This window comes from Apostichopus japonicus, chromosome 16, assembly GCF_037975245.1.
Source record: "Apostichopus japonicus isolate 1M-3 chromosome 16, ASM3797524v1, whole genome shotgun sequence".
Taxonomy (NCBI): Eukaryota; Metazoa; Echinodermata; class Holothuroidea; order Aspidochirotida; family Stichopodidae; genus Apostichopus; species Apostichopus japonicus.
This window is the reverse complement of record NC_092576.1, coordinates 24,535,088-24,562,662: the sequence shown is the minus strand read 5'-3', so window position 1 is coordinate 24,562,662 and position 27,575 is coordinate 24,535,088. Positions and strand designations below refer to the sequence as shown.

At 38.3% G+C, this 27,575-nt stretch overlaps 1 protein-coding gene across 1 annotated transcript; it reads right to left on the bottom strand.

The window, feature by feature from the left end:
- Nucleotides 1-7,558: 7,558 nt before the first annotated feature.
- LOC139983025 (carbonic anhydrase 4-like) lies at nt 7,559-25,992 on the bottom strand. Its single transcript, XM_071996346.1, has 8 exons — nt 25,837-25,992; nt 15,919-15,957; nt 13,172-13,339; nt 12,707-12,852; nt 12,201-12,305; nt 11,742-11,808; nt 10,998-11,158; nt 7,559-9,574 (listed from the first exon to the last, which is right to left on the bottom strand). The coding sequence occupies exons 1-8, from the start codon at nt 25,886-25,888 to the stop codon at nt 9,395-9,397; spliced, it is 918 nt and encodes a 305-aa protein (XP_071852447.1). The 5' UTR covers nt 25,889-25,992; the 3' UTR covers nt 7,559-9,394.
- Nucleotides 25,993-27,575: the final 1,583 nt, after the last annotated feature.

The following is a 27,575-nucleotide window of genomic DNA, read 5'->3' as shown; positions in this document are numbered from 1 at the left end:
GGCGCGCCCCCAACGCCCCCTGGATACGCGCCTGATATACCCCCCTCCCTAAGTTCCTCTATCAAGGTGTTTAACCCTTTGCACCTTTGGCCTTCAAGTTTTCCCCCCTCGGTTATTCCCACGGTTGACTAAGAAAGAAATACACTTGAAACTGTTCGCTACCATATCCAGTTTTTGGTTTTGATGATAATCGTAACCTATGCGTTCATGCAGGTGGAGAATCCTCGAAAGAATTCTATTGCATGGGGTATTGTTAAGATTAGGGTACGTGGATTTCAACACTGGACAAAACAATGGGGTCCACGGTCTGAATGTAAAACACACCTATGTGCGTGTGTGTGTGACGCCTCGCTTGTAAACACGATATCTCATATCTCCTAACATCATTACAGTGGGTGTCTCTTCCGTGGTACGCTATGTTAACGTGATGGAACAATTCATCCCAATCACGTTGATTTTCCGAAACAACGGCCGATAACACTGTCTCTATAAGGTTCTATTTAGTAGTCTTGACCAAGTCGTTTGTAATACTCTTTTTCTCGCGTGCAAGCTGAACATGCCTCAGAGTCCGTTTCTGTCTACCACGAATGTGCTTGCCCACTGCATTTTACATGCCCGAAGATCTGTCCGATACAAACGTCTTGGACATTTTTCCAAACAGGGGGTGAACTTATGCAAACTCCACAAAATCTGTATTCATATTGTTAACACGAAATTGCGTGTCATGTTCCTTCCACAGTAATTAGCGACCGTCTTTCAGTGTACAAACCAATCTGAGGCCAAGTTATTGTTCACTGCAAGAGGCAGGGCTTGAATAAACATTTTGGAGGAAGTGGGCCCAATTGGCAAACCTGATTGGCTTCTTCGCTTTTCCGAAGCAAATCTGCCAAAATCAAAGGAAAACATAAGATAGCTTGGGAGAAATGTGCAAGACCCTGGTATCAATGTGAAGCGTTGCCACAGGCGTTCTCTGGGCAGTACAGCAAATAGATACGGGAAAATAGCTTTGTGAAAAAAGAATTGTACACTAGGATGTTCATACTAGGGTCTTAACAAGAATATATACCTAATCCTTTGTAAAATCCAAATTCATTTTTTTTCCAGTGGCATATCCGCACAGTTTCGTGCCAGCTATCTAAATCAGTGGGGGATTTGATAGAGTCATTTCCCCACCACCTTTGCCAAATGTATTTAGATTGTAGGCTCCGCCCTATGTATGGTCCAATGGGACAATACTCTGCGTTTTTCTGATATTTCTTGATGTCTCAAAGCTATTTTGAAGCACAAAGGTATACGTGCCAGAATGGGGAATTAAAGACCCAAACCGCGTGCCGCCCTCCGATAAAAATGTTAACTTTCATTGCTTGCAAATGAAGTTTTCTTCTTGTCGCTACAAAATGTAGACAGTAATGAAACGTGATACCTTGTTATCTTTAATCTGGACCTGAGACCAGGGAGTTCCACGGAACAACTCCCTGCTGAGATGTCCATCGCTGCTATGTACACTGTGTTGTGGTTATTGACTGTGTCTGCATATATTGACTGTATACCAGTGCCTCTAATTACCAATGGTAGCAAGCTGTGTGTGTATTTTCTGGGATCGATGGTGGTATCTAGCACTTCTGTTACACCTCATTCGAAACTAGGACAGATTACTGACATCAGAAGTTTCTTTGTGCGCGAGTCTTCACTCCCTTTAAGCCTACACAGAATTTTTTACTTACACATTCCTCACATTTGATATATGATGAAAGCTTTCAGCTGATCGTGCGATTCTATCATTAATTCTTACAACGTTTCTCGCCTCTGTGTGTGAATAACTGCCATTTCGTCATTTTTCATTTGATTTGAGTGACATTTCGTCAATGTTTTTTTCAGTGGCGGAGTGTCCATACAGTCAGGGCGGATGCCCCCCCCCCCCCCGACGGACTCAAATGGACTGCTGGCACCCTTTTCAGCTTGTTACCACTTTTTAATTATTCGCGATCATTGACTTATTTATTGCGCTCTCATCTACCTATTGACTTTTGTCACATTTTGTTGGCGATGACACCTATATTTATTCTTCGTTTATCTGAAAATTAGCAAAGCCATGAAAGGGTCATATCCGTCGATCCGGAGTATCTTTGCTCATTTTTTTTTTTTGCACGCTCCGCGCCAGCCTATGGTGGCGCTCCGCTTAGATAGTGTCGAAAGCGCCCCTACAGACCATTCTCGCCCCCCTTGACCGATACCCATAGCTCCGCCACTGGTTTTTTTTATGATTTATAGGTTTAATACTTTTTTTATGTTTTCGTTCGGTTATTGCATAAATGAAAACTACGAAGTGCATGGTACTGCCAGTTCTTTGTTTTTGCAAGTTTGTGACGGTATATGCAATGACTATCCAACCTATTAACTCGTTATGGCGTGTGTGAGTATGTATATGTTTTGTTGTGTGTGTGTGTGTGTGTGTGTGTGTGTATGTGTGCGCGCTGCATTCATATAACGCCCGTATCATTGGCATCCAATATACTTGGCATGCAGGTTGCCCATGTTAGATGGAGACTGTCGAGTAGAGGATCGATGTTAGTTTAGTCCCGACAAAGCTGCAAAGTTTCATGCGGAAGCGTGAATTCCAAAGATAAGAATAGAGAATATTTATAATGTTCTGTGACTTTTATTCCTTCACTACTCCAGTCCCAAACTCCTTCACTCAATCTCTCAGGTCTCTATCAGTTTGCAGTCACTTCAGTCAGCCACACCCTTCATTTTCCCAACAGCCAGCACAACAATCACAAGGCCAATATCCAAGTCAAAGTCAAAGTGCACAGTGAACTCCCTTCCTCTCACACAATATCACAAGTAGTCTGTACATATAGCATACACTGTAGAAACACACACACACACATCTCTAACCCCTCTTGACCCCCATATCCCCTTATCTCTCCTTCATCCTGCCTGACCTACATAAGCACCAACTTTCGGACTTTCACTGGCTCACGCCCAAGAATTCCATCTCCATAGCAATAATATTTACAAAGTATAGTTAAAGAGGTATATTATAGAAATAGATAGTTGAGATATGTAGATTGTTCATGGTTATAGATATAGTCTTTAAGTTTGTTCTCGACAATCTCCGGGGGCCATCAAACAAAGTGGCATGAAAAGGAGGGTGGTGGTGTGGTCATCGTCACTTCCGCTGAAGTCTGCTTCTAGTGGAACCAGATCTTTAACGCCTCGTTTGGCAATGAATCCTGACGGAAGTTTGATCTTGACAAATCGCACCTCACCATCAGCAGATGGGACATGATCTGTAACTCTCCCCATTTTCCAGGTGACTCTCGGGGTGCTTTCACGAATAATGCAGACTTCACCTTTCTGTGGTAGGCGACAAATTTCACCACGGGTCAACCTGAAGTGAGTTTGGTGGGCTTCTCGGAGTTCCTGTAGGTATTGTGTTTGCCAGATCTTCCAGAAATGATCAAGCTTTTTCTCTCTCAATTTCCATTGACGTAGTAGAGTTGCCTTTCCTCGAGGATTGGGGTCATAATCTGGATCAGTAGGGTCCTCATTCGAAGGAGGAATGCCCAGTTGGCACATTGGAGCCATCAGACTTGCAGGTGTTAGGATAGACTGATCATTTATTTCAGCTGACAATGGAAGAAGAGGTCTGGTATTACGAGTTCCCTCAATTTGAGCAACGATGGTTCTCAAACCTTCATCCTAAATAGTCATCTTCCACAGAGTTTTCTTGATGGCACTTTTCACCAGATCTACCAGTCTTTCATAGAAGCCGCCAACCCAGGGTGACCTTTCAGGAATATAGCGTTAATTAATGCCTTTTTCAGAGTAAAAGGCAGTGAGACATTCTCTTATTTCCTCACTTGGCTTTTGTCCCCAGATAGCTTGCAGAATACTTGCTCCTTTCTTAAATTGAAGAGCATTGTCTGTCAGGATGGTGTGTGGAGTTCCACTTCTCCCAGTAAATCGTTCCACAGCTTGAACTGCTGAATCGGCTGAACAATCTCCGATCAATTCCAGATGTACAGCTCTGGTAGTAAAACAAGTGAATATAGCAATCCACCGTTTTTGATGTTCAGTGTCTTTCTTTTCACGAATGAAGAGAGTAGGGATGCACAGGATCCAAATTTTTGGATCCCTCCGGAACCGGATTTTGCCGGATAGTACATGAAATCCGGCCGGAACCGGATTTTTTCATTACCCAAAAGAAAATCATTAATAAGAAGTAGAAGTAGGAAACATGGAGCAAATCTTAGATGAGGTATACGCATATTAAAAAGAAGGTGAAAATTAAGACCCCATTTATGAGATTAAATATGACTTGAAGTGGTGTCATCTTCATTCTTTAATAAAATAACTACAATATAATTGTTGACAAGATTGATACAGTATGTAAATTTGTTTGCTGGAAAAATACTGCATACTACCTATGAAGTTTGTTTTAAAACCATTTAAGAGATTGTTTCACACATAAAAATTCAGAGAAAGCATGAATGCCAACATTAATGGGAAAGTAAAGATTCAATGGAACAGTATTTTGCCTGATAAGTATATGAATGGTCTATTTTAACTGCACAATATTAAACTGATGAAGGCTGCAAGAAATGATTTCACTGCAAACTGCTTTGTTGTATATAATCCTCTCTTGAGCAAAATTTGCGGTAGGCAGTTTGTTTGTTGGGTGTTGGATTGGATCACTAGATTCCTCTTTTGATTCTCTTGGTTTACTGGTGTTTCCAGTTGTTATGCTTAGCAAATGGAAATTCTTCAGGAAATCCAAAATTCTTGCATGGACTGTTCTTTTTTGTGTTTGCTTTAGAGGAATCTTATTTTGTTCATTTCAATGGTCAAGGACCTTGGCAGTGTGTCTGTCAATTCTGGTACATACGCATTGAGACCTTCATCTGGTACACCCTGCTTCTTTAAGGCCACCATGAGAGCATTGGTCTCATCAACAAACTTTTCTAGATTTCCCATATTCTCTCTCACTTGTTTCATGGAATGGAGGCTGTTCCAGAGGGCCCTTTTCTGGTGCATTTTTTCACCATACTGCTCCTTTAATATGGCAACTGCATCTACATATTTGTTTCCTTTTAGGCCCAGTCCTTTGATTTTATCGTAGGCAGGACCAGTCAAGAGTTGAAGGAGATAATCTAGCTTTTGTTTGTTACTCAACTGTGGTTGGCTGTCTACATTAATCTCAAAAGACTCCCAAAAATTAGGCCATTTGAGAATTTCACTCGCAGATGTTGGCAACTGGATTTTAGGGAGCTTGGTCATTATTGGTGACCGAACTGACTGTTCACCTATGGCTCCTTGTGGTGAGCTGGACGTTGGATTTTGGAGAGTGTCAAACAACCTTTCTTGGTCTAAAGTTCTTTGATCTTTAATTTCTTGAAGGAGCTGCATTGTTTGTGACTGATTTTGTTTATTGGCCTGTTGCTGCATCTGCATAATTGTTGCATGTGCTCCTGGGAGCGTTGTTGACTTTCAAATAATTGTTGCATCTGTAGTAAATGACCTGTCTTATCCCCTTGGGATTTCATGGAACTTTCAGAAGGGGTTGCCTTCGGGACTCTGTCCTCTGGGACCTCCGGTGTAGACATTGTATTTTGATATTTGGACTGGCTTCTTAGCCTTGATGCATCAGGCTGAGCAGTGGCACCATTTATTTCGTTTAGGACTTTAAGATTGCACCCATAGTGACTAAGTTGAATCACTGTGAATGTGCCATTTTGGACCACCAGCTGGGCCAGTAAATTGCCACCACCACAATCTTCACAACACTCAAGAAAACTGCTCCAAATCATATAAAGCATGATATCGCTTTTCTGTAATGATGTCACTTATTGGGTCATTTATGCAGACACAGCACCACCATTTCTTACAGTGATCACAATCAATGCCGTCTTCTGTCTCTCTCTCACATTTATTACATGGCTGCATTTTCATAGGCAATTGCTTTTTCTTATTTGATAGGCCTATATTGGGCTAAGAATTCCTAGCATGGATTTCTATAGTATAGCCTATCTCTCTTTATTCTCTCTCTCTCTTCTCTTCTTACCTTCGGAAACTGTTCTTGATCAGACGTTTACAAACCTCGCTCTGCTACCAATTTGTCGAGTAGAGGATCGATGTTAGTTTAGTCCCGACAAAGCTGCAAAGTTTCATGCGGAAGCGTGAATTCCAAAGATAAGAATAGAGAATATTTATAATGTTCTGTGACTTTTATTCCTTCACTACTCCAGTCCCAAACTCCTCCACTCAATCTCTCAGGTCTCTATCAGTTTGCAGTCACTTCACTCAGCCACACCCTTCATTTTCCCAACAGCCAGCACAACAATCACAAGGCCAATATCCAAGTCAAAGTCAAAGTGCACAGTGAACTCCCTTCCTCTCACACAATATCACAAGTAGTCTGTACATATAGCATACACTGTAGAAACACACACACACATCTCTAACCCCTCTTGACCCCCATCTCCCCTTATCTCTCCTTCATCCTGCCTGACCTACATAAGCACCAACTTTCGGACTTTCACTGGCTCACGCCCAAGAATTCCATCTCTATAGCAATAATATTTACAAAGTATAGTTAAAGAGGTATATTATAGAAATAGAAAGTTGCGATGTATAGATTGTTCATGGTTATAGAAATAGATAGTTGAGATATGTAGATTGTTCATGGTTATAGATATAGTCTTTAAGTTTGTTCTCAACAGAGACCTTACTGATTTAATTGGAGGTCAAGGGTCATCTGAAGTCAACGTAATAAAACAGTAAAAACAGTGTAACTACCTTCTCTCAAGAACAGAAACATGTAGGTTACCCATTCTGAGTTGGACAAACCCCTTGATAGTAGTTATGTCCAAAAGTCATTTGACGTCAACTCACTCAAATGTGAAAACGTGACCACCATAGTTTGAAAGAAAAAAAATCAAATTGACACGCCTTCTCCGACATCCATGAGAGGTGCCATTCGGAGTATAAATGTATTACTTTGTGTGACCGGTCAAAGTTCATCAAGGGTCAACAGCATCTGCAGCAGCCATATAAACAAAACCTTCCCATGATACCATACAAGGATAACGTTGGCTAATACCCTGTTACGATGAATTCATCCATCAAATCTCAATACAGTTTTTATTTTCTTTGCATTTTCTGGTTTAAATTTATTACAGTATATATATTATAAATATATTATAATTGATGTTTATATTAAAATATTTCGTTATTTATTAAATGAATTTGTCGCTCACCGGTGAAGGCTGAAACTCACTTCTTATATTTGATATACCGTATTACTGCTTCTACGTGACCAGTTCAGGAATATAGATATGCGCATTGATTATGCTATCAATAATGTTACTGGGAACACCGTCCCTTTACCCGTTCAGAGGCTGACGCAGTAATCAAAATCACTTCAGTGATTTCGGCTGAGAAGATTTAACACATTGATTTATTTCAATAATATATATTTTATTTTTATTTTTTTAAGCTGCATATAAGATGAACACAAAAAAAAACAGAAGGAGAACAATAGAGCAAGCATAGCTGGTTTCTTGTATAATGATGTATTTACCAAAATATCCACATTTGTATATGTTGGCTTATAATTCGAATGAAGATAACCTACAGTTATCATTTCTCAAGCATATCTGAGATTCAAAAATATATATATCATCATATATTGATAGCATTATCGAAAACAATAAAATGTCATTCCTTTCTTGTTTATTGTTATAATTTTGCATTAAAATATTTGCATTGCGTTGCATTAGAATATGTATGGCGTCGCATGGTAAATTTCTACAGATGTCACAAATTAAACTCATCAACGTTAGATCTAGCACTGTGTTTAAAAAGTAAAGCTTAATCTTGGAATAAAAACAACTTGCTTGAAGGCTTAAATCATCTAATACTACTACTGTGTATTAGGCCTATCATACAGTACTATATACAAGTACACTGTACTGAGTATACCGTAGCCTATCATGCTGGCTACTGTAATAGAATATACGGCATAGTACTCAATAGTCAATTCACTGCACAAGCATTATGTTGCACTGTATATGCAGTATACTGCTGTTGTACATACAATAACGCTGCGCTGTGTACATACACGCATTAAGTTGTACCGTGTAAATGCAATACACAATATTGTACATGCAATAATACTGCGCTGTGTACATAAAATATCTTGTAATGTATATGCAATATACTGTATTTTGCATGCAATAACGCTGCACTGTGTATCCTATACATACAATATACTCTACCGTACTCTACTGCTTATTCATTATAACGTATTTTACAACACCTAATTGTATTCTGGTCATTTGATTGGTCAATTGCTCGTTGATTGCATGCAAAATCCGCTCTATTCCACTCTATGAAATAGAACCATGGATTATACTTTTTTGGTAGCACTTTTTTCAATGGTAAGAGAGCAGAGAAACCTGTCCGTTCAAAACAATCTGTTGCATGAGTGCATTTTACCCATCTTAATATAATACGTTGTATAAAACAAATAATGAATGGTTTCCATTCGTGCAATAGTGCAAATATTTAATTCGTTGAAAGATGTAATTTGTTCCATTCAAGTCGGCTGCGGCTCGTTGAATGGAACATTCCATCTTTCAACTCATGAAATATTTGCACTATTGCACGAATGGAAACCATTCATTATTTGTACACTATGCATGCAACATACTGTACTGTTCTTGCAATATACTGTGCTACAATACTGGCGTTATTCTTGCACATCCCACAGAACACATAAAGACGTGAATACGGCTTTGAAGTTTACTATAGCTCTATGGGTTATTACGTGTAGACTATTAGGCTAGTTTTGTGTGTCAGAATGTTTCCAGTTGAGAAACACTTGAAGCCCCCCTCAACCCCACCCCTCCCCCCCCCCAAAAAAATAGAGTTCACCATATACAAATTGTAGTGTATCAAAATCATCACCTGATGAGGTAGATTATCTGAAAGTAACATTTGTAAAGAAAGTATACCTTACTTATATTCAGTAGAGAAAACAAAGTTCAAGGTAACCATGCACCAAATATATATTAACAAATCTGACGTCAACAGAGCATTTGCCAATATTCTGGCACGATAATAAGAAAGAAGCTATAAAGAAAAGAAATAAAGTAATGAAAACAGACACATAGAAATAGAATTGATTATTATACCAAAGCCACAATATATATAGTTATAGATATTAATACGTATGAGAAAATGGTCTTAATGTTAAGAACCCGGCATCGATATGAGTCATTTCTCCGTCACCCCGTAGGTAAGTTAAGATGTATGATAAAGAAGATTAAAAAACCATAGATTAAAAGGATCCACGCTGTAGGATAATAAAAAAAAAATAATACTCTTCTCATGGTATTAAATGTATCATTATCAGCCCCATGACAAAGACTAGCGATGGTATAGTAGTGAGCACGGCTCCGTTATAGAACACGTCTCGATCGTATACCGGCTGGACTGGGCGGAACGCATCGCCAATCGAATGCACCTCACTGCCAGAACCTTCTGTCAAAGCACGAAACTGTTCCATCTGCAGGTAACAAGACGAAGAATAATCAAACTATAGTATCATCATACCAGAGCCTGTGTGTAGGAGACCAAAACTACAGAGATAGATGGCAGATTGCAACCTATTCGTGGTATCGACTGTCTAATAGGCCTCGTCATATCGTGGACAATATCTGCAGTGTATACATGCAGAAATGATGTATTGTATACTGAATGTACTAGAGTGTGTGATACAAGAACGTCTACATACAAGGATTGATAGCTAGCATATTAATACTTTGACTGACAGTTAAGTGTGTGAGTGAATGGAACATTTATATGTAGTATGATACCATAAGTTCCGTATAGGATGCATTTAACAAAGAATAGTGTCATGCCGTTGGTCATCATATCTTTTCATCTAGGCTACATGTCACTGTATTGAGTCACACGTGCTTTCCACGTGGACATTGACGTAAGTATCACAGGTCACATGACGTCTGTTCATCAGCTCAGCTGAATCAGATCTCGAGACTTGTGAATCAGTCTTGGTCAAATTCTGAATCATTCGGTTCGGTAGTAGCGCTGGCTCCGACCATTTTGGTCGTATTTGTATCTGTTTTGTATACGTCTTTTATACACTTTTCCACGTACCGTTATAGGACTCTATACTTCGGTATTGAGGCCTCGTTTATAGCCCTAACCATTGTCCATAAAGTACATGTTTTTCTATATATCATTGAGGGCTTCCGTTCATGCCGATGTATTGTATGTACCGAGCATGGCTGATTGTAGTAATAGATTACAAAATCCGACTCAGCGCTCGTCCTTTACTCGTTTATATATGTGTTATATTCTTTGCATAGTAATAGCGAGATTCAAGACTCGTCGTTACTAACACACAACCATCCAAGCAGCATTTGTTCCCATACCACCAGCAGTCCTCAGTGGCGAATATTTGGGCGCCACCGGAATCTTAGATTGAGTTCGCGTTATGATATATTTATCTCACAGAGATGGATAATGCGGGCTTGATGATACGTTTCTCTCGTTCTATTATTATCTCTTCAATTTTTTGGGTTTGACAGTATATCGACCCCGAGTTAAGCGTAGGCCTACTTCTAAAATACCCTGACAAATCGTAGAAGTAATTTTGTCTGGAAGCTCTGTTCTTGCCAAACTATTTCCATGGAGGAGTGATAAGTCCATGGTAAGGAAGTTAGCAAATGAATTGTTTAAATGAGGGAAAGTGGTTTGATGATAGCTGTAAATTGCTTACTGACGTTTCTGCAGCGTGTGGTATAGTAATCACGGATATATCCTATACATAGGTAAAGACCGTTCCCGTGTGGTATAGTAATCACGGATATATCCTATGCATAGGTAAAGACCGTTCCCGTGTGGTATAGTAATCACGGATATATCATATACATAGGTAAAGAGGCTAGATATATTTAATGACGTACCTGGCTTTGTGAGATGGGCACTGTTTCGGTGAATACTGTCCAAGTGACAATCTGGTGGCAGTCTGGCGTAGTCAGGGATCCGTTGTAACGATAGAATGAAGATTTGTCCTCAGGCAGCAAATCGATCAACGATACACTCTCCTGGAAGATGTAATGTTGGCCTGTGAGATAAGACAATATTTTTGACTTCAAAAACGACTTGAGTCAAGTCTGACTATATACGGAGTCAATTAGTTTCTACACAGTTGATAATAAACAGAAGTGCCTAACTGCATATTCTCCTGTTATTCATGAATACTTTGAGCTCAAGTCGGTCTATACTAAGACCATTTAATTTTATCATGTACACATGCATGAACAGAAAATAAAAGCATTTTTTTTAAAAAGGGTTTTATATTTCTTTTCTAACAGTCGCCTTGACTGATAATTATTCAGCAATATAGTATAAAGACTATATGTGTGTACCGACCATAAATAATCATACACATACACAAATTGGCGTCCTTTATCGGATGGCTCTGTCAGTCTCTATATAAGACCGTTCCGTGTGGTGTATAGTAATGACGGACATACCCTAAGCTGGTAGGACGCTGATGTATCATATTTGTCATATTATCAAATATTAACAAGTTTTTCAAATGTTATATCGGGAGGACGGTCATATGGGCTTAACAAGAAAACCACAGCGCTATACACAGCAGTATACGATACTGCAGTCCTTTCGGTGTAAACGATAATGTATACCTTCAGCTGTAATTTCAGTCAAACCCGTTATAATTTCAGCCAACTCTTCGTTGTCTTCTTCCCCTATCTGTGAAATTGAAAATGGAATAAGGACTAAACTCAAAACTATGTAGAGACATCGAACACAGAACAATTGACGTGAGAATACAGGAACAAACTTACAAACAGAAACATATACATGAGCATAATAGCCAGCCTGCAGATTTAGGCAGACAATCAGACCTAAAGACATACAAGATAAAAAAAAAATCATAACTGAAATCAATTGGCGATGTGTAATGTCAGATATTAAACATAATCTTGGAATTAGTGTGGCTAATGAAGGGTAGTTAAATCTTTCTTAGTATGCCCTTCATAGCGCCGGTGGGAAATAATAGTCTATGCGAAATGGGATTGGATTAGATTGATTTAGATTGGATCCGAGTCGGCTGGTTTTTCGTGTTAGATTGATAGTCTTACCTCAAAGAGCACACCGAGTACGGCCAGTGCCTCTGGATCTCCGGACCCCACGGCGTCCCTTACTGATCCATTGAATGATATGTATGCGTAGTGAACAATATGCATCTGTAAAATATAACACATACCGTAACGTTATACAAAAAGATATACAGTGTAGGACCAGTATGGGCTGCTTTGATCGTTGCTCAACTACTATATATGTATTGGGATAATATACTACTATGTATTGGGATAATATACTTTGTATTGGTATAATAAACTACCATGTATTGGGATGATCAGGGTAATTCCCTCATGAAATCAATCATGTCATGTCGATATACGTTCAAGTCTGCAGGGGTGACGTGTTACAGTGTTTGGAGAAGGTGGTGGGGAAGGAGGTGGGGTGGGGGATGAAGTGGGGTGGGGAAGGGGTGGGGAAGGGGGTGCTGGTGGGGAAAGGGTGGGGTGGAGAGGGGTATGGTCGGAACTATACTGTATCGTTTGCCTGTGTTATCTATACTTACTTCTAATGGAAACTGTTTGCCGTCTATAGTATGCTCTGACCCTACAGCGTCTGTCTTGCCCCAGTGAAAGTGTACCTGGAGCGCCTCATACTCGGTTGGTAGACCCCCCTCAGAGACAGAATGGAATCCGTCCAACTCCATCATCGCTGTCAACAAATTATGCAACTCAAACTATTGCCATTATTCATTGTATTTACAAACAAACTCCTAACTTAAGCTCCCTTCTCGTTAAAGATAAGATGCTTAACAAAATTCAATGCGGAGAGCAAAGGGTGTTTTAAAACACATTCAAAACGGTGCCGTGTCACTTGTGCTGTTTGAAAAGAAACGGCCGATTTGGTACCCCCCCCCCCCCCGGCACTATGCCTGAAGTAAAAGATATATATATGAATATATATTCATATATATATATATATATTCATATATATATATATATATATATATATACACCATTTATTTACTTACCGGTATGGCCGTTGTTGTTAATTCTCGTTATACTGCCTGTACGTGCATCGTAACCTTCAAATTCGAATGGCTTCCATGATACAGAGATGGTGTCTTCATGTACGAAGTCAATCGGAGATTGTCTCCGCTCATCGCATTCTGCAGCGACATCTCCCCAATTAGCCGGGCCTGTAGCAGAAGAAAGGGGTATATATATATATATATATATATATATATATATATATATATAGTTCCGTCAAATCTCAAATAATGCAATGTTTGTCAAATTATGTGTTATGTGTAGCTCTTTTAAAACATTGATTTTAAGAAAGCATTTGCTAAGTCCACACACAAATACAAATTCCGTTATGTTATTTAAATCGTGTAAGAAGTACGGATTCTGACCAACGTATTTGTCTATAGGCTGTATATAGACAACAACACGCATTTTGTTTCTATAATAACAGGAATGTTGTGCTGCATGCCATAAAAGGACAGTATAGAATAGTATAAGCTTCAGAAAATGGTCCCGTCTGACTGGCTTTAAAGTTTGTAATCACAGAGACCAAATCACCGAGCCACAAAAACACAAAAGCATTCCTGAGTATACGTCGAAGCAGGTTCACACGTAATCTATCACAAACTTATGGAAACGTTCAGTTGCCGTCCATGTGAGGATCTTTTCCTGCAATATTGTTGCAATTCATCATTTTGCTGTAAAATTAATGTTGAAATGATAACATTCTGCATTCGCATGTAATCATTTTTTGTTGCAAATGTTCCATCTGTGGAATATATTTACTGATCAATAATTTATTGTTTAGCCCGTTCTTCAATCAATGACTTCTCCCCTAGATAATCATCACATCATTTTGCAGCAAAATTTGTGAATACCTCACTTATTAGATTCAACCAATTGGATCAGTTTTGTAATTGGCAATGGTTAACAACATTATAACTGAACAATTAACCGTTTGTTGAATGTTATACTATCTTTACATAAAAAGTCTACACATTTCGACAGCACCTTAAAAGTTTTCGTACAAATTAGTTTTTTTTTCTTTCTCCACGACAGACATGTATTTCTTTGTTGCTCATACAAAGCAAGGTACTACTCACTCCAGACATGTTTCTCAGAATTTACACAACATTACTTGATTAAAATGATTGTCACCGACCGCAGTCTTCTGACGTCATAAGAACGTGTTACTAATTTAAAGGTAATTCGACATGTTACATTAAATTATTGGGGTACAACTCGACTTTGAATGTTGTTCTCTCTGTTTAACATTCCCCATATCTATAATAAACATGTATCTGGCGTTTGAAATAATGTTCTCTAATTTACACCCAACACTGGATATATATATATATATATATATATATATATATATATATATATATATATATATATATATATATATATATATATATATATAAGTAGCAACCAATGTTGGGTTAAGCATTTTTTTCTTACAATTTGGAAGACCCACCTCACTTTAGCCAGCCCAGGGATTATACCCACGACCTCATAGTTGATATAGGTGTCGTTACTAACTGCGCCATCGCCATTGTTCGCTCGACCATTATATAGCATAGCATAGGCTGTACGTGTACCCAACGGGTACGGGTAAATATTGTTACAACATGCCTTTAAGTGTGAACGGAACACGCGATAATATAGAATACCCTTGACTCAGTCAACCCCATGCATCACCACCAATGGAATAGTTACAACAAATTATCAACATATATATATATATATATATATATATATATATATATATATATATATATATATACACGTATATTTTAAATCCGCAGGGATTCTTTCGCTAAGCCCAGGGTCAAATCTTGTTCTCAGGGAGTGTTCTACTACAAACACTCATTCAGCAGTTGGAAGCTTCGTTAACACGCATTGACCATCCGTCATTATTCATTCTAAGATTGACCATGGTTTCATATTTCTTTCATAATGTTGTTTTTAGTATAGGCCTATATAGCAACTCAACACACTGTCCAGTTTGCACAACTGTGCATACGAATATAATGGGTCGACCTTTGTCGACCCCTAGCAGGTGAACCAATGACGATTATAACGTAATGATATAGTACAAGAATTCGACACCTACCACCTGACTACAGCAGTCAAACTATGCAGATTGTGACCTGAACCGGCAATCATTATCTTTCAATAAGTGTGGTTCTTTTGTCAACTTGAATTTGCAGTATTTCTTAACTGCATGTATATAGTTACATAATATATATAACTGCAAGTTCATAAACAATATCATAATTTAATCAGATTAAAGCGTTGAGTTCCACCCAAGCCGAAAAGGTGTGAGCTTATATTTGTTCTTAACGTGTAGCATATTATGCATTTATATGCCAGGGTGTTATAACACACTAACACGTGTTATGTTTTGGGAGCATGCGAGAGCTAGATATGTTAAAGATACAATACAGTAAATCGTAGTGGTATTATATATATTTATATATATATATATTTTTTTTTATTTTTTTATTTTTTTTATATTTATATAATATAAATATTTTTATATTTTTTATTTTTTTTATTTTTTTTATTTTTTTATATTTTTACATATTTTTTTAACACAGGCCGCAATAAAATGTGCCTCTAGCATAACACGTGTTATCATGTTATAACACAGATGCATATAAATGCGCAATATATTCAAGTCGAAAACGCTATTATAAGCAACTGTACAATTCGGTTCGGGTATGAGTTCTGTTTACAATCCACTTACCAGTCGCTGCTCCCCGTTCATAGGTCCACTTAGCAGCATCTGTGGAGTGAAGGCAGAATATGGTGAACTTATACTACATAAAGCATACACGACTATTGACCAATGAACTTGAGGGGCTGAGGGTGGGATTGAGGAGGGGGGGGGGGCTCACGTATCATTACAGAAACAATGCTTCTTATTAAAAATAAATTGACATATGTCGAGAACAAACTTAAAATCTCATTCTATAACCATGAACATTCTATATGTGTCAACTTTCTATTTCTATAATATACCTCTTTAACTATACTTTGTAAATATTGTTGCTGTGGAGATGGAATTCTTGGGTGTGAGCCAAGTGAAAGTCCGAAAGTTAGTGCTTAGAGAGGTCAGGCAGGTTGAAGGAGAGATAAGGGTGAGATGCCGGGATCAAGAGAGCCCTGGTTAGAGATGCCGGTGTGTGTGGGTTTTCTACAGTGTATACGCTATTTGTAGACTACCTTATATGATATTGTGTGAGAAGAAGTAAGTTCACTTTGAATTTGGAATTGGCCTTGTGTTGTTGTGCTGTTGGGAAAATGAAGGGTGTGGCTGAGTGGGGTTACTGCAAACTGATGGAGACCTGGGAGATTGAGTGAAGGATTTGGAACTCACGGTGTGCGGATACAAGTAGTGATAGAATAAAAGTTACTGGACATTAGAAATATTCTCTCATCTTATCTTTTGGATTTCTAAAATGAGTTCCACGCTTCCGTAAGAAACTTTGCAGCTTTGTCGGGACTATATACTAATACATCGATCCTCTACTCGACAACAAAAGATGACGTAACGATAATCGTTTTGTGAATGATGACGAACTCATAGATCAGAAATTCAAAAGCGCTATATGAGGATCACGTACATTATGACATAAACACACACAGACACACATGAGCAAAATGAGCACTCCATGGTAACTATGTTTGGTTAAAGGGTGCATGAAGACTCGCGCACAAAGAAACGTCTCATGCCGGTAATCTGACTTAGTTTCGAATGAGGTGTAACAGAAGTGTTAGACACCACCATCGATCTCAGAAAATACACACACAGCTTGCTACCGTCGGTAATTAAACACTAGTGTACGGTAAATACATGCATCTACGGTCAATACCCACAACACAGTGAACATAGCAGTGAGCATGGAGTTGTTAAGGAACTTCCTACTCTCAGGTCCAGATAAAAGATAACAAAGTATCGCCTGTCTGCATTTTGTAGCAACAAGAAGAAAACTTCACTTGCAAGCAACGAAAAGTTAACTTTTTTTTTTAGAGGCGGCACGCGGTTGGGGCGAGTCTTCAACGCCTTTAATCAAATCGTTGTGTTCTTTATAATATTCAATTCACATCCTACACTGTACACGTCTGAATGGAATAACAAATCTTCTACTATTCACCATATGAATTTAATGTTCAAATGTTTATTGTTTGAACATAGCCGGTTCAAAACACTATACACGTTTGTAATAGAAGTTTCACTTCGCTCATTGCATGCGCATCAAATGTGCTTCATTTAGCTGATTGGTTCTATACTATACTATACTATACTATACTATACCATACCATACCATACCATACCATACCATACCATACTATACTATACTATACTATACCATACTATACTATACTATACCATACCGTACCATACCATAGCATAGCATACCATACCATACCATACCATACCATACTATACTATACTATACAACAGGACTGAAGCTTTTACAAAACAAATTAACACATTGATTTACCGCCACATTTAGTATGGAACGCGGATCGAGCGTCGAATGATGTTTGCCTGTTGCTGAAGTAAGTAGTAAGTAAGTAAGTAAGTAAAACTTTATTGCTCCAAATAAGGAAATTAGTGTCTCGCACATAAAAGTTCAAAACAGTACACAAATAAATGAGCATAGGAAAATACAACAGGATATATATATACAGATGGAGATTAAAGAATGAGAATGAGAAACAGTAAGACAAGGACAGGATAAAAGATTATTGCAACAGCCTAGCGACGTAAGTTGACATTGAAATGTTTGATTGCACGGGGAGTGAACGAGTTACGATAGCGATTAGTTCTCGTGTACGGCTGTCTCAGTCTGCCACTGCCTCTGTTAATTACATTGTCATTAAGATAACAGTGAAGGGGGTGGCAACAGTCATTCCAAACTGAATCTAGCTTTGTTTGAAGCAGTGACTGGTACACCGAGTCGACTGTATGCTGTTGACCTCCAATGACTCCCCCAGCTTTTCTAATTATGTGATCGATACGGTCCTTCTCGACTTTAGTGACATTCCCACCCCAATATATAAGACAGTATCTCCAAACTCCGCAAGTAATAGAATTATAAAACATTTGCATTATATCGGTACGTACGTTGAATTTTGACAACTTTCTGAGGCAATATAACCTGGTATTTAACTTCTTTACCAGGGCATCCACGTGACCATCCCATGTTAAGCTATTGTTGAGGTGAATGCCCAGATACTTGTAGGAGTGAACCCTTTCAACTTCTTTACCCTTGATCATGACTGGAGGAGGTTCAACAGCATCACGGCGGAAGTCGATGATCATTTCCTTCGTTTTAGAAATATTCAATTGCAAGAAGTTACTGTCACAATAGTCAACGAATGACTGCAGCTGACAGAGATTTGCCCCATCATCATTACCACGAATGAGACCAGCCATGGCTGTGTCATCGGCAAACTTGATGATGGGACATATCTTCTCCTGGGATCTGCAGTCAGACGTGTACAAGGTGAAAAGAAACGGAGCTAGAACTGTGCCTTGCGGCGCTCCGGTGTTGGAGGTAATAATGTTAGATCGACAGTTGGGACCGAGTTTGACAAATTGGGTGCGATTTGTGAGATACTTGACAATCCAGTGAATAAACCCATGTGGGATGCCCATGTTGATAAGCTTTGTAGCAAGATTGTGAGGCTGAATAGTGTTGAATGCAGAAGAGAAGTCAAAGAACACCACGCGTGCAGAATTGCCATGGTGCTCTAAGTGTGAATACAGGCATTGAAGAAGTAGCAGTATGGCATCTTCACAACTACGGCTAGCCTTTTAAGCAAACTGTAAAGGATCTAAAAATGGAGCAACTAGAGGATTAAGACGATTTAAGAATAAACGCTCGCATACCTTCATTGGCACTGCAGTTAACGCTATAGGGCGAAGGTCGTTCATACGAGAGATGACAGAACATTTTGGCACTGGCATAATACTGCATTGCTTCCATAGATGAGGCACCTCCCCAGTTTTGAAGGACAAATTGTAAATTACAGTAAAAATGTGAGCCAGCTCTATTGCACAATGCTTCAAAATCTTAGGATGGACATTATCGGGTCCAGCAGCCTTAGATGGGTTTAACCTGGAAAACTGCCGACTAACGTCCCCCTCGGACACCACTACGTCACAAGTATAATTTGTCAATAAGGTTTGAAGCTTACTATATTCATCTGTAAAATCTTGCTGGTCAAAACGGTTATAAAAGTGATTCAAATCATTGGCATAATCATGGCTCATTTCTGGTATGTGGCGAGAACTAGAGTTATTACTGTAGCCACTCATAAGGCGAATACCCTCCCAGACCCGTTTCATGTTATTGTCTGTGAACAGTTTCTCTATCTTGTCCCGGTAAGCGGCTTTCTCCTGGGCGATCACTCTTTTAAGCTCCTTTTGTACCTCCCTCAGTGCGCCCGAGTCACCCCTCTTGAATAGGCCCTTCTTCTTGTTGATGATATTCTTCACCTTCTTTGTGATCCACGGTTTGTTATTTGGGAAAACTTTGACTTCCTTCTTAGGGATGGTATTGTCAACACAGAAAGATATGTAATCACTTATTGTACGTGTCAGTTCATCCAGGTCAGCGCTGGCCTCCACAAACATATCCCAGTCTGAACTGTCCAACTCAGCCCGCAGATGATCAACAGCGTCATTGTTCCATTGTTGTACATGAATTACACGGGGATTCTCCCTCTTCACGATGGGTCGATATCTGGGCATCAGATTAACCAGATTATGGTCTGCTCTACCGAGTTTGGGAAGTTGGACGGACAGATAAGCGTCTTTAACATTTGTATATAGCAAGTCCAGGGTTGCACACTTGACTTGTTGATAATAATGCACACTGCTTCGTCTGAGATTACAATGGTTAAAATCACCGTTGATTATAGTGAGAGCATCCGGCGCGGAGGTTTCAAATTTATCAATAATGTCAATGAGTTCAATTGCCGCTGATTTGGCAACATTGCGATGTGGAACATAGACAGTGTGAATAATAACGTGTGAAAACTCCCGTGGCAAGTAATAAGGGCGACATGTGACAGTTAAAATCTCGATATTGGGGGAACATGAGTGACGTTTAATATGGGCATTATTCGGGTGGCACCACTTCTGATTCACGTATATGCACACCCCACCCCCTTTTCCTTTCCCGGATTGAGTTGTCCGATCCTCTCTTAATAGTGTAAATCCTTCTATCGAGGCATGGGAGTCAGTATGGTGTTCGGTAAGCCAGGTCTCGGTGAATGATAGTATACTTGCATTCCGAAATTCCTGCAGAAATTTGCAGTTAGCGGAGATCTCATCAATTTTATTAGTTTTTGATTGTACGTTACCCATTATGATAGATGGTAGGTAGGGTTTGTAACCTTATGTAAAGTTGTTTTATAGTAGTCTACTCAATGTCACCAATTCAAGTCTTGACAAGTTACAATAATATCTTTAACATGCTTCTAGATACTTGTGTAACTTGTGTACAATATGACCTGAATTGATGACAGAGAGGAAAATCACACCTGAATTTGATTTCTAAAAAAATATAGGTTATCTGTCTGGTATCAACTTGTAATTATTAACACGCTCATCTTGACAGCCAAAATAACACCAGCAGGAATTCCCCAGGCGTATCACCGAAATTAAACTGTACTGTAATGGTTATTATAAATCAAGGCTAATTTTACGGAGATATCGGTACTAATTGCATGTGTTGTGCTTGGATGCTGTTAGCACTGAATAATTTCAACGGTCGCCTGGTCACCCGGAGAGACGAACAGAATTTCTGGTGGACATTCGTATAAAAGGGAAATAGTAAAATGCTGACCCTCTGGCCACACAAGTTTGGCATTTGAACCGAACATGTACTGTATTATAAGTGTATAGGTGAATTATGTATTGCGAATGTAAGCTGTCAAACGGCAACAGCCTCAACGAATGTAGACTGTCTATAACGGCAATAGCCTCACTAGTGTATGACAATGTGGAAATATCAGGTCTCCAAAGACCGCTCATTAAAAGAAACTATGAAAGCATTAGTAACGCTGACAAACAAAAAACAACAACTACAACTGAACATATTCAACCTTTCCTTTTCAGTTGAATGACTTATTAGTCGTATTATAGTTTAATAAATTTGTTCTAAGCAACCATTACAGGGTGTTACTAAAATGAATGACAATTGCGTTACACATAACGAATGACAACATGTTGTACACACTAAAAAATTGCGTTGACTAAAACGAATGACAGTGAATGACAGCACAGACATTTGCTTCAACCGGATATCACAGTTCAGACTTCGTGGGTGTATTAAAGCCACGCAAACCGACTGGACGCGAAGTGCGTGGCTTACAGATCTAGTAAAGTACGGACGAGATACAAACGCACCTTATAGTAAGCGAAATTGTAAATCTGATTTAAAAAAAGTAAATTTAACGTCATTTTCCGATATTAATTGTTAGAAACTAACAATACTATAATCTTGACACGGCTAAAAATTTCAGAAAGATTCCTTGTATTGAACATTTCTATAAATAAAAAAGAGATTTTTTTAAGGGGGTAACAGTAACAGTAACTGTAACAGTGGCATAGGGAAGGTATGGGCAAGCGGGAATCCCTCTGGCGAAAATTTTCCCCTCATAATCGGAATATCGGGGTTAAAATCGCAAAAATCCGAGTTTTTTACTCCACTAGGTTAATCATTCTATCTCTTCTCACAACAGTGTTTCGTTGTCATTCGATGTCATTCGCTGTCACTGGCGAATTATAATTAACCCTGTGCAAAGTCAATTGTCATTCGGTCATTCGCTGTCATTTGTTTTAGTTTGTCTTCCAATTACAATGAGAACGGTTTTTTGAACGGCATGGGAACGGTTTTAGAACGGCATTTTTTGAAATGGCAGTAAGTAACCAAGAGGTTCAGGACTTGCAAAACTAGTTGTAGGTCACCTGTTCTGCTGTTTTTGTTTTTGTTTTTTTTTACTTAATTAGACTGAACTATTTCAGTAGTTGTGTTGATTTGTTACCTTCCAAGAGCAACTTTTGCCCCTATTCAGCGTCACCTTCCAAGAGCAATAATTTTGAACTTATTCAGCGAGACCAATTCTGGATTGCTCTCTCTCCACGTAGCGTGCATGTCTCGTTTCGCTCCACTGGGTTGATATATTGACAGGATACAATGCCAAAATATTCTTTCAGTGGCTCAAATGGCCGCAAAGACCGTCAGTCGATAGTGTTTACGTGTGTTCACAAGGAACCTTAATCTCGCCTACACAATATACTGACTTAACAAAAAAAAAAGGTATAATTCCCTTCAGTACACCACAAGTTTATCAATTAACGTATCAACTCGTGAATAGTTTCAATACGTGAACGAACCGCAGAATAATAACTCTTTATTGTCTTCGAGGAAGTTCCTCTGGACTCTCACAAATATCAAAATGTATCTATCAAAAAATCACGCCTACATGTATACGCCTACAGTGGAATTACGGCCTTTCTTACCGGTTTCGAACCTCTCAATGGACATACAATCAGCGTCCATAAGCTAAGTTAAAGGGTGTCCGCATATAAAGCGGGAGGCCCGGGTTCGAATCCCGATGGAGGCTGGAAGGTTTTTTCACTGTTCTGGATCTTCCAACTCATTACGATTTCTATTATATATATATATATATATATATATTAATGAAAATCGTAATGAGTTGGAAAATCAAGAACAGTGAAAAAACTTTCAGCCTCCACCGGGATTCGAACCACGGGCCTTCCGCTCTGTACGCGGACACCCTAACCACTAGGCTATTGACGCTGATTGTATGTCCAGAGGTTCGAAACCGGTAAGGAAGATCGTAATTCCACTGTAGGCGTTTGTCACCTGTATCGAACAATACTAGTTCTGTTTTTGGTGACATATTTTGCCTTACTCTAGAGATCAAACATGATGCTGACCAACTCGAAATCATTTGTGATTCCTAAAGTCGGATCTCGAAAGAGATACTTTGAACAGACTTTATGTTAATGCAATGGAGGTAAACGACAAAGGTAAATGAATATATACAAATGAAAATCGTAATGAGTTGGAAAATCAAGAACAGTGATAAAACTTTCAGCCTCCACCGGGATTCGAACCACGGGGGTTCCGCTCTGTACGCGGACACCCTAACCACTAGGCTATGGACGCTGATTGTATGTCCAGAGGTTCGAAACCGGTAAGGAAGATCGTAATTCCACTGTAGGCGTTTGTCACCTGCATCGAACAATACTAATTCTACTTATATATATAATATATATATATATATATATATATATATTTATATTTATATATATATATATATATATATATATGTATATATATATATATATATATATATATATATATATATATATATATATATATATATATATATATATATATATATATATGCATATATATTTGTATATACAATCTTTCCTTCTCCATCATTAAGTGGTCCAATTATGTTGCTTTGACCTTTCATATAGGCTATGGATAGCCCCAATCGAAACTCCTCATTTAATTCCGTTTGAATTCAAGTTCCTGATTTTTTAATATTATTTATGAACATGGAAAACTCATAACTACGAGGGTATACGTGCGCGTGAAGAACGGGACAGGGTCAAATTTAGTGGTCATTAGACTTTGCTCAAACCCATTCACCCGCCTATTCCGGAAACCACAAAGTTACATAGTAAAACATAACTTTCAGTAACAAATCAACATTTGGGTCACAATATGAACAGTTATTTCACAGTAATGCCGCTCTTAACAACGTCACCTAAAATTGAACCCGTGCATGAGAACACACAAAACTTGCCTGCATCGACCTCAGTCATCCTACATCGGAAATTAAAACATCGGAAATCAAAACCTACACACGTGATGATTTCGGTATGAGGTCGAGTAAGGGTCATCATCACCTTGCATGTATATCATCAGGTCCTATACTATCAGGTATAGCTGCTACTCTACGTAACAGCTCCCTGCTACAATATTGCATTCTGTGTGTACCATATTTTCTTACAACGAATATAACAGCTTTCGAGTCAGTACAAGTATGGAACGCATCTTGGTATGAACACATGGCTCTAAGTACAATTAAGAGTTCACAGTCTTGCCAATGTATACCTAGCTATGAAAGAGTTGGTCCATAAAGCCCACTAGAGTAACAGTAAGACTGCGCCGCGCGAACAGGTCTATGCGGGCTCTGCTAATGTTTTGAAATGCTGTATGTTAATGCACTAAAGGGGAGTCTGATGCCGGTAATCTGACCTAGCTTCGAATGAGGTGTAACAAAAGTGTTAGCCTGACACCACCATCGATCCCAGAAAATACACACACAAAGCTTGCTACGGTCGCTAATTAGACACTACTGTACAGTCAATACATACAGCTACGGTCAATAACCACAACACAGTGTACATAGCAGCGATGGAGATCTCAGGTCCATATAAAAGATAACAATGTATCACGTTTCATTACTGTCTGCATTTTGTAGCGACAAGACAACTTCACGTGGGCAAGCAACGGAAGTTAACTTTTCTTCAGAGGGCGGCACGTGGTTTGGGGCATCTGCACCTATACTTGTCATCATCTTAATACCTATCTAAAGCTAATTAATGACTTCGTAATTAGTAGCTCAATGTAGAGCCCCTCCTCGCACCCCCAAATATAAGTTTTACATAACTGATGCACCCTCGGCCCCAGTCTAGGGCAGTATCATTATATAGTCAAGTGTTTTAATGAGCAAACTAGGCCTACCAGTCACCTGAATTATTGTATAGTCCTAATACTATGATGCAATTAGTTAATTAAATTAATCACTTATCAATCGCTTATCACGACACAACTTCAATGTTGTGCGGAGTGCTTGTTGTAAATCTACGTGCTGCTATATGGATTGCAATATTAGCCGAGTTTTTAAAAACATCTTTTGTAACTACGATGCGAAAATGAGTCCTGTACTCATGCAGTTAAGCCTCGAATGAGGCGGAACAAATGGATCAGCCCCCCCCCCCACCCACCCCTCCCAATGAGAGATATGATATTGCCAACAAAAAATCCAGTTTACGGTACGGCATACTATATAATAAATTCTGAACATGTTTGAGTGAGGTAAACAACCTAACCAATTGATGGTTTAACATTGCTTGAGAAGCTCCATTTTGCATCTGAGTACCCTCCAGTTGAACCAAAATTCCTCCCAAGTGTAACCTCATACAACCCCCCCCCCCCCTCACCTCCGGACGATAGAAACATCTTAATAAAAGTGGCGAGTATACCGACCCCCCCCCCCCCTAACACCCAAGCCTTTTGATTCTCGACCAGTGATTTTTGCATTAAATTCGAGACCAACAAATGACTTAATTGAAAGAAGCCAAGAATTAGTGTTTTGGGTAGCTAACATCTAGTTAACGGTTCTGCCAACAAATTTACAAGTTGGGTTTTTTTTACCCGATATTTAAGTCTAGCACCATAGTAAGCTATGCATACACTAGTAATCTACGTAAGGTTACATATTTTGATAAAAGTAACCAAATCACATAATTTAACTCCGAAAAAAGTACTTTTTAATTAGATGGTTTGTAATTTCTTTCAAACGTTTTTCTTACCTGTTAAGGACAAAGCGAAAAGTAAAAATGAGATTGCTTTAAGGGTCTCCATGACTCTCCTCAGGTATCTATAGTCTGTGCCGAACACTACTTTAAGCTTCCTTCGTTTATGAGAACTTATTAGCGACTGTTCTCTTCCCGAGCAGACGAACTGGTTTTGATTTGACCAGATCGGTTAACCGATGACGTGATCCCAATGAATGAGTGAGTGAGTTATAGTACACGTCCCTAGCGGAATGAACGACTGCACACACTGAACAGAGCCGTTATTAATCCACGAAATTTGAAACCAGAAAGCCACGAGTATTGAAATCATCTTTGTCAGCCGTATGCAGCAGATTGGTATAATCCTCAGTGGTTGCCAAAGAGTGATATTCATTATAGACAAAGATGTACGACAAATGTAACGTATCATTTCAAGACTGCAGCATGTTGATTTCGAACCCCCAACAGGAAAATAAATTTATCATCATAATCATAACAATAATCGTCATCATAATCATTAAATAAATGAAACAATAAGTGCTTAAATGCACTAAACATCATAATTCATCACAAATAATTCCCCATTTCTCCATATGAGTACATGTTATATATATAGGGATTTTCATCATCGTGCATCAATCATATTTTTAAGGAAAACTATTTGCTATGAATGGTTTGATTAGTCACCGAATATGAACATGAAGTATATCTGAAATCATCATCACAATCTAAATAATAGCGACTTATACAAAGAGGTACTTTCAGAGAATAAACACCGGAATTTGACATAACCCGTTTATTTAGTCCTTCCCTCTTTCGCCCTCTCCCCTCCTGCCCCATGGACGCCTTTCTGCAAAGAAAGAAAGAAATATATATAAATATACATATATATAAATATACATATATACAAATATATATATATATATATATATGCAATGGAGGTAAACGACAAAGGCAAATGAATATATATAAATGAAAATCGTAATGAGTTGGAAAATCAAGAACAGTGAAAAAACTTTCAGCCTCCACCGGGATTCGAACCACGGGCCTTCCGCTCTGTACGCGGACACCCTAACCACTAGGCTATGGACGTCCATAGCCTAGTGGTTAGGGTATCCGCATATAAAGCGGGAGGTCAGGAGTCGAATCCCGGTGGAGGCTGGAGGTTTTTTCACTGTTCGGGAATTTCCAAGTCACTACAATTTCAATTCTATATATATATATATATATATATATATATATATATATATATATATATATATATATATATATATATATATATATATATATATATATATATATATATATATATATATATATATATATATATATATATATATATATATATATATATATATATATATATATATATATATATATATATATATATATATATATATATATATATATATATATATATATATATATATATATATATATATATATATATATATATATATATATATATATATATATATATATATATATATATATATATATATATATATATATATATATATATATATATATATGTGTGTGTGTGTGTGTGTGTGTGTATATATTCATTTGCCTTTGTCGTTTACCTCCATTTTATATATATATATATATATATATATATATATATATATAGGCTATATATATTTATTTGTATATACATATATTTATCATGCGCTTCATTAAATAGTCAAGGTGAGTTGTTTTCACACGTATTTGGGAGATAATAGAGAGAACACAATTTCGTGGCATTTAATGGC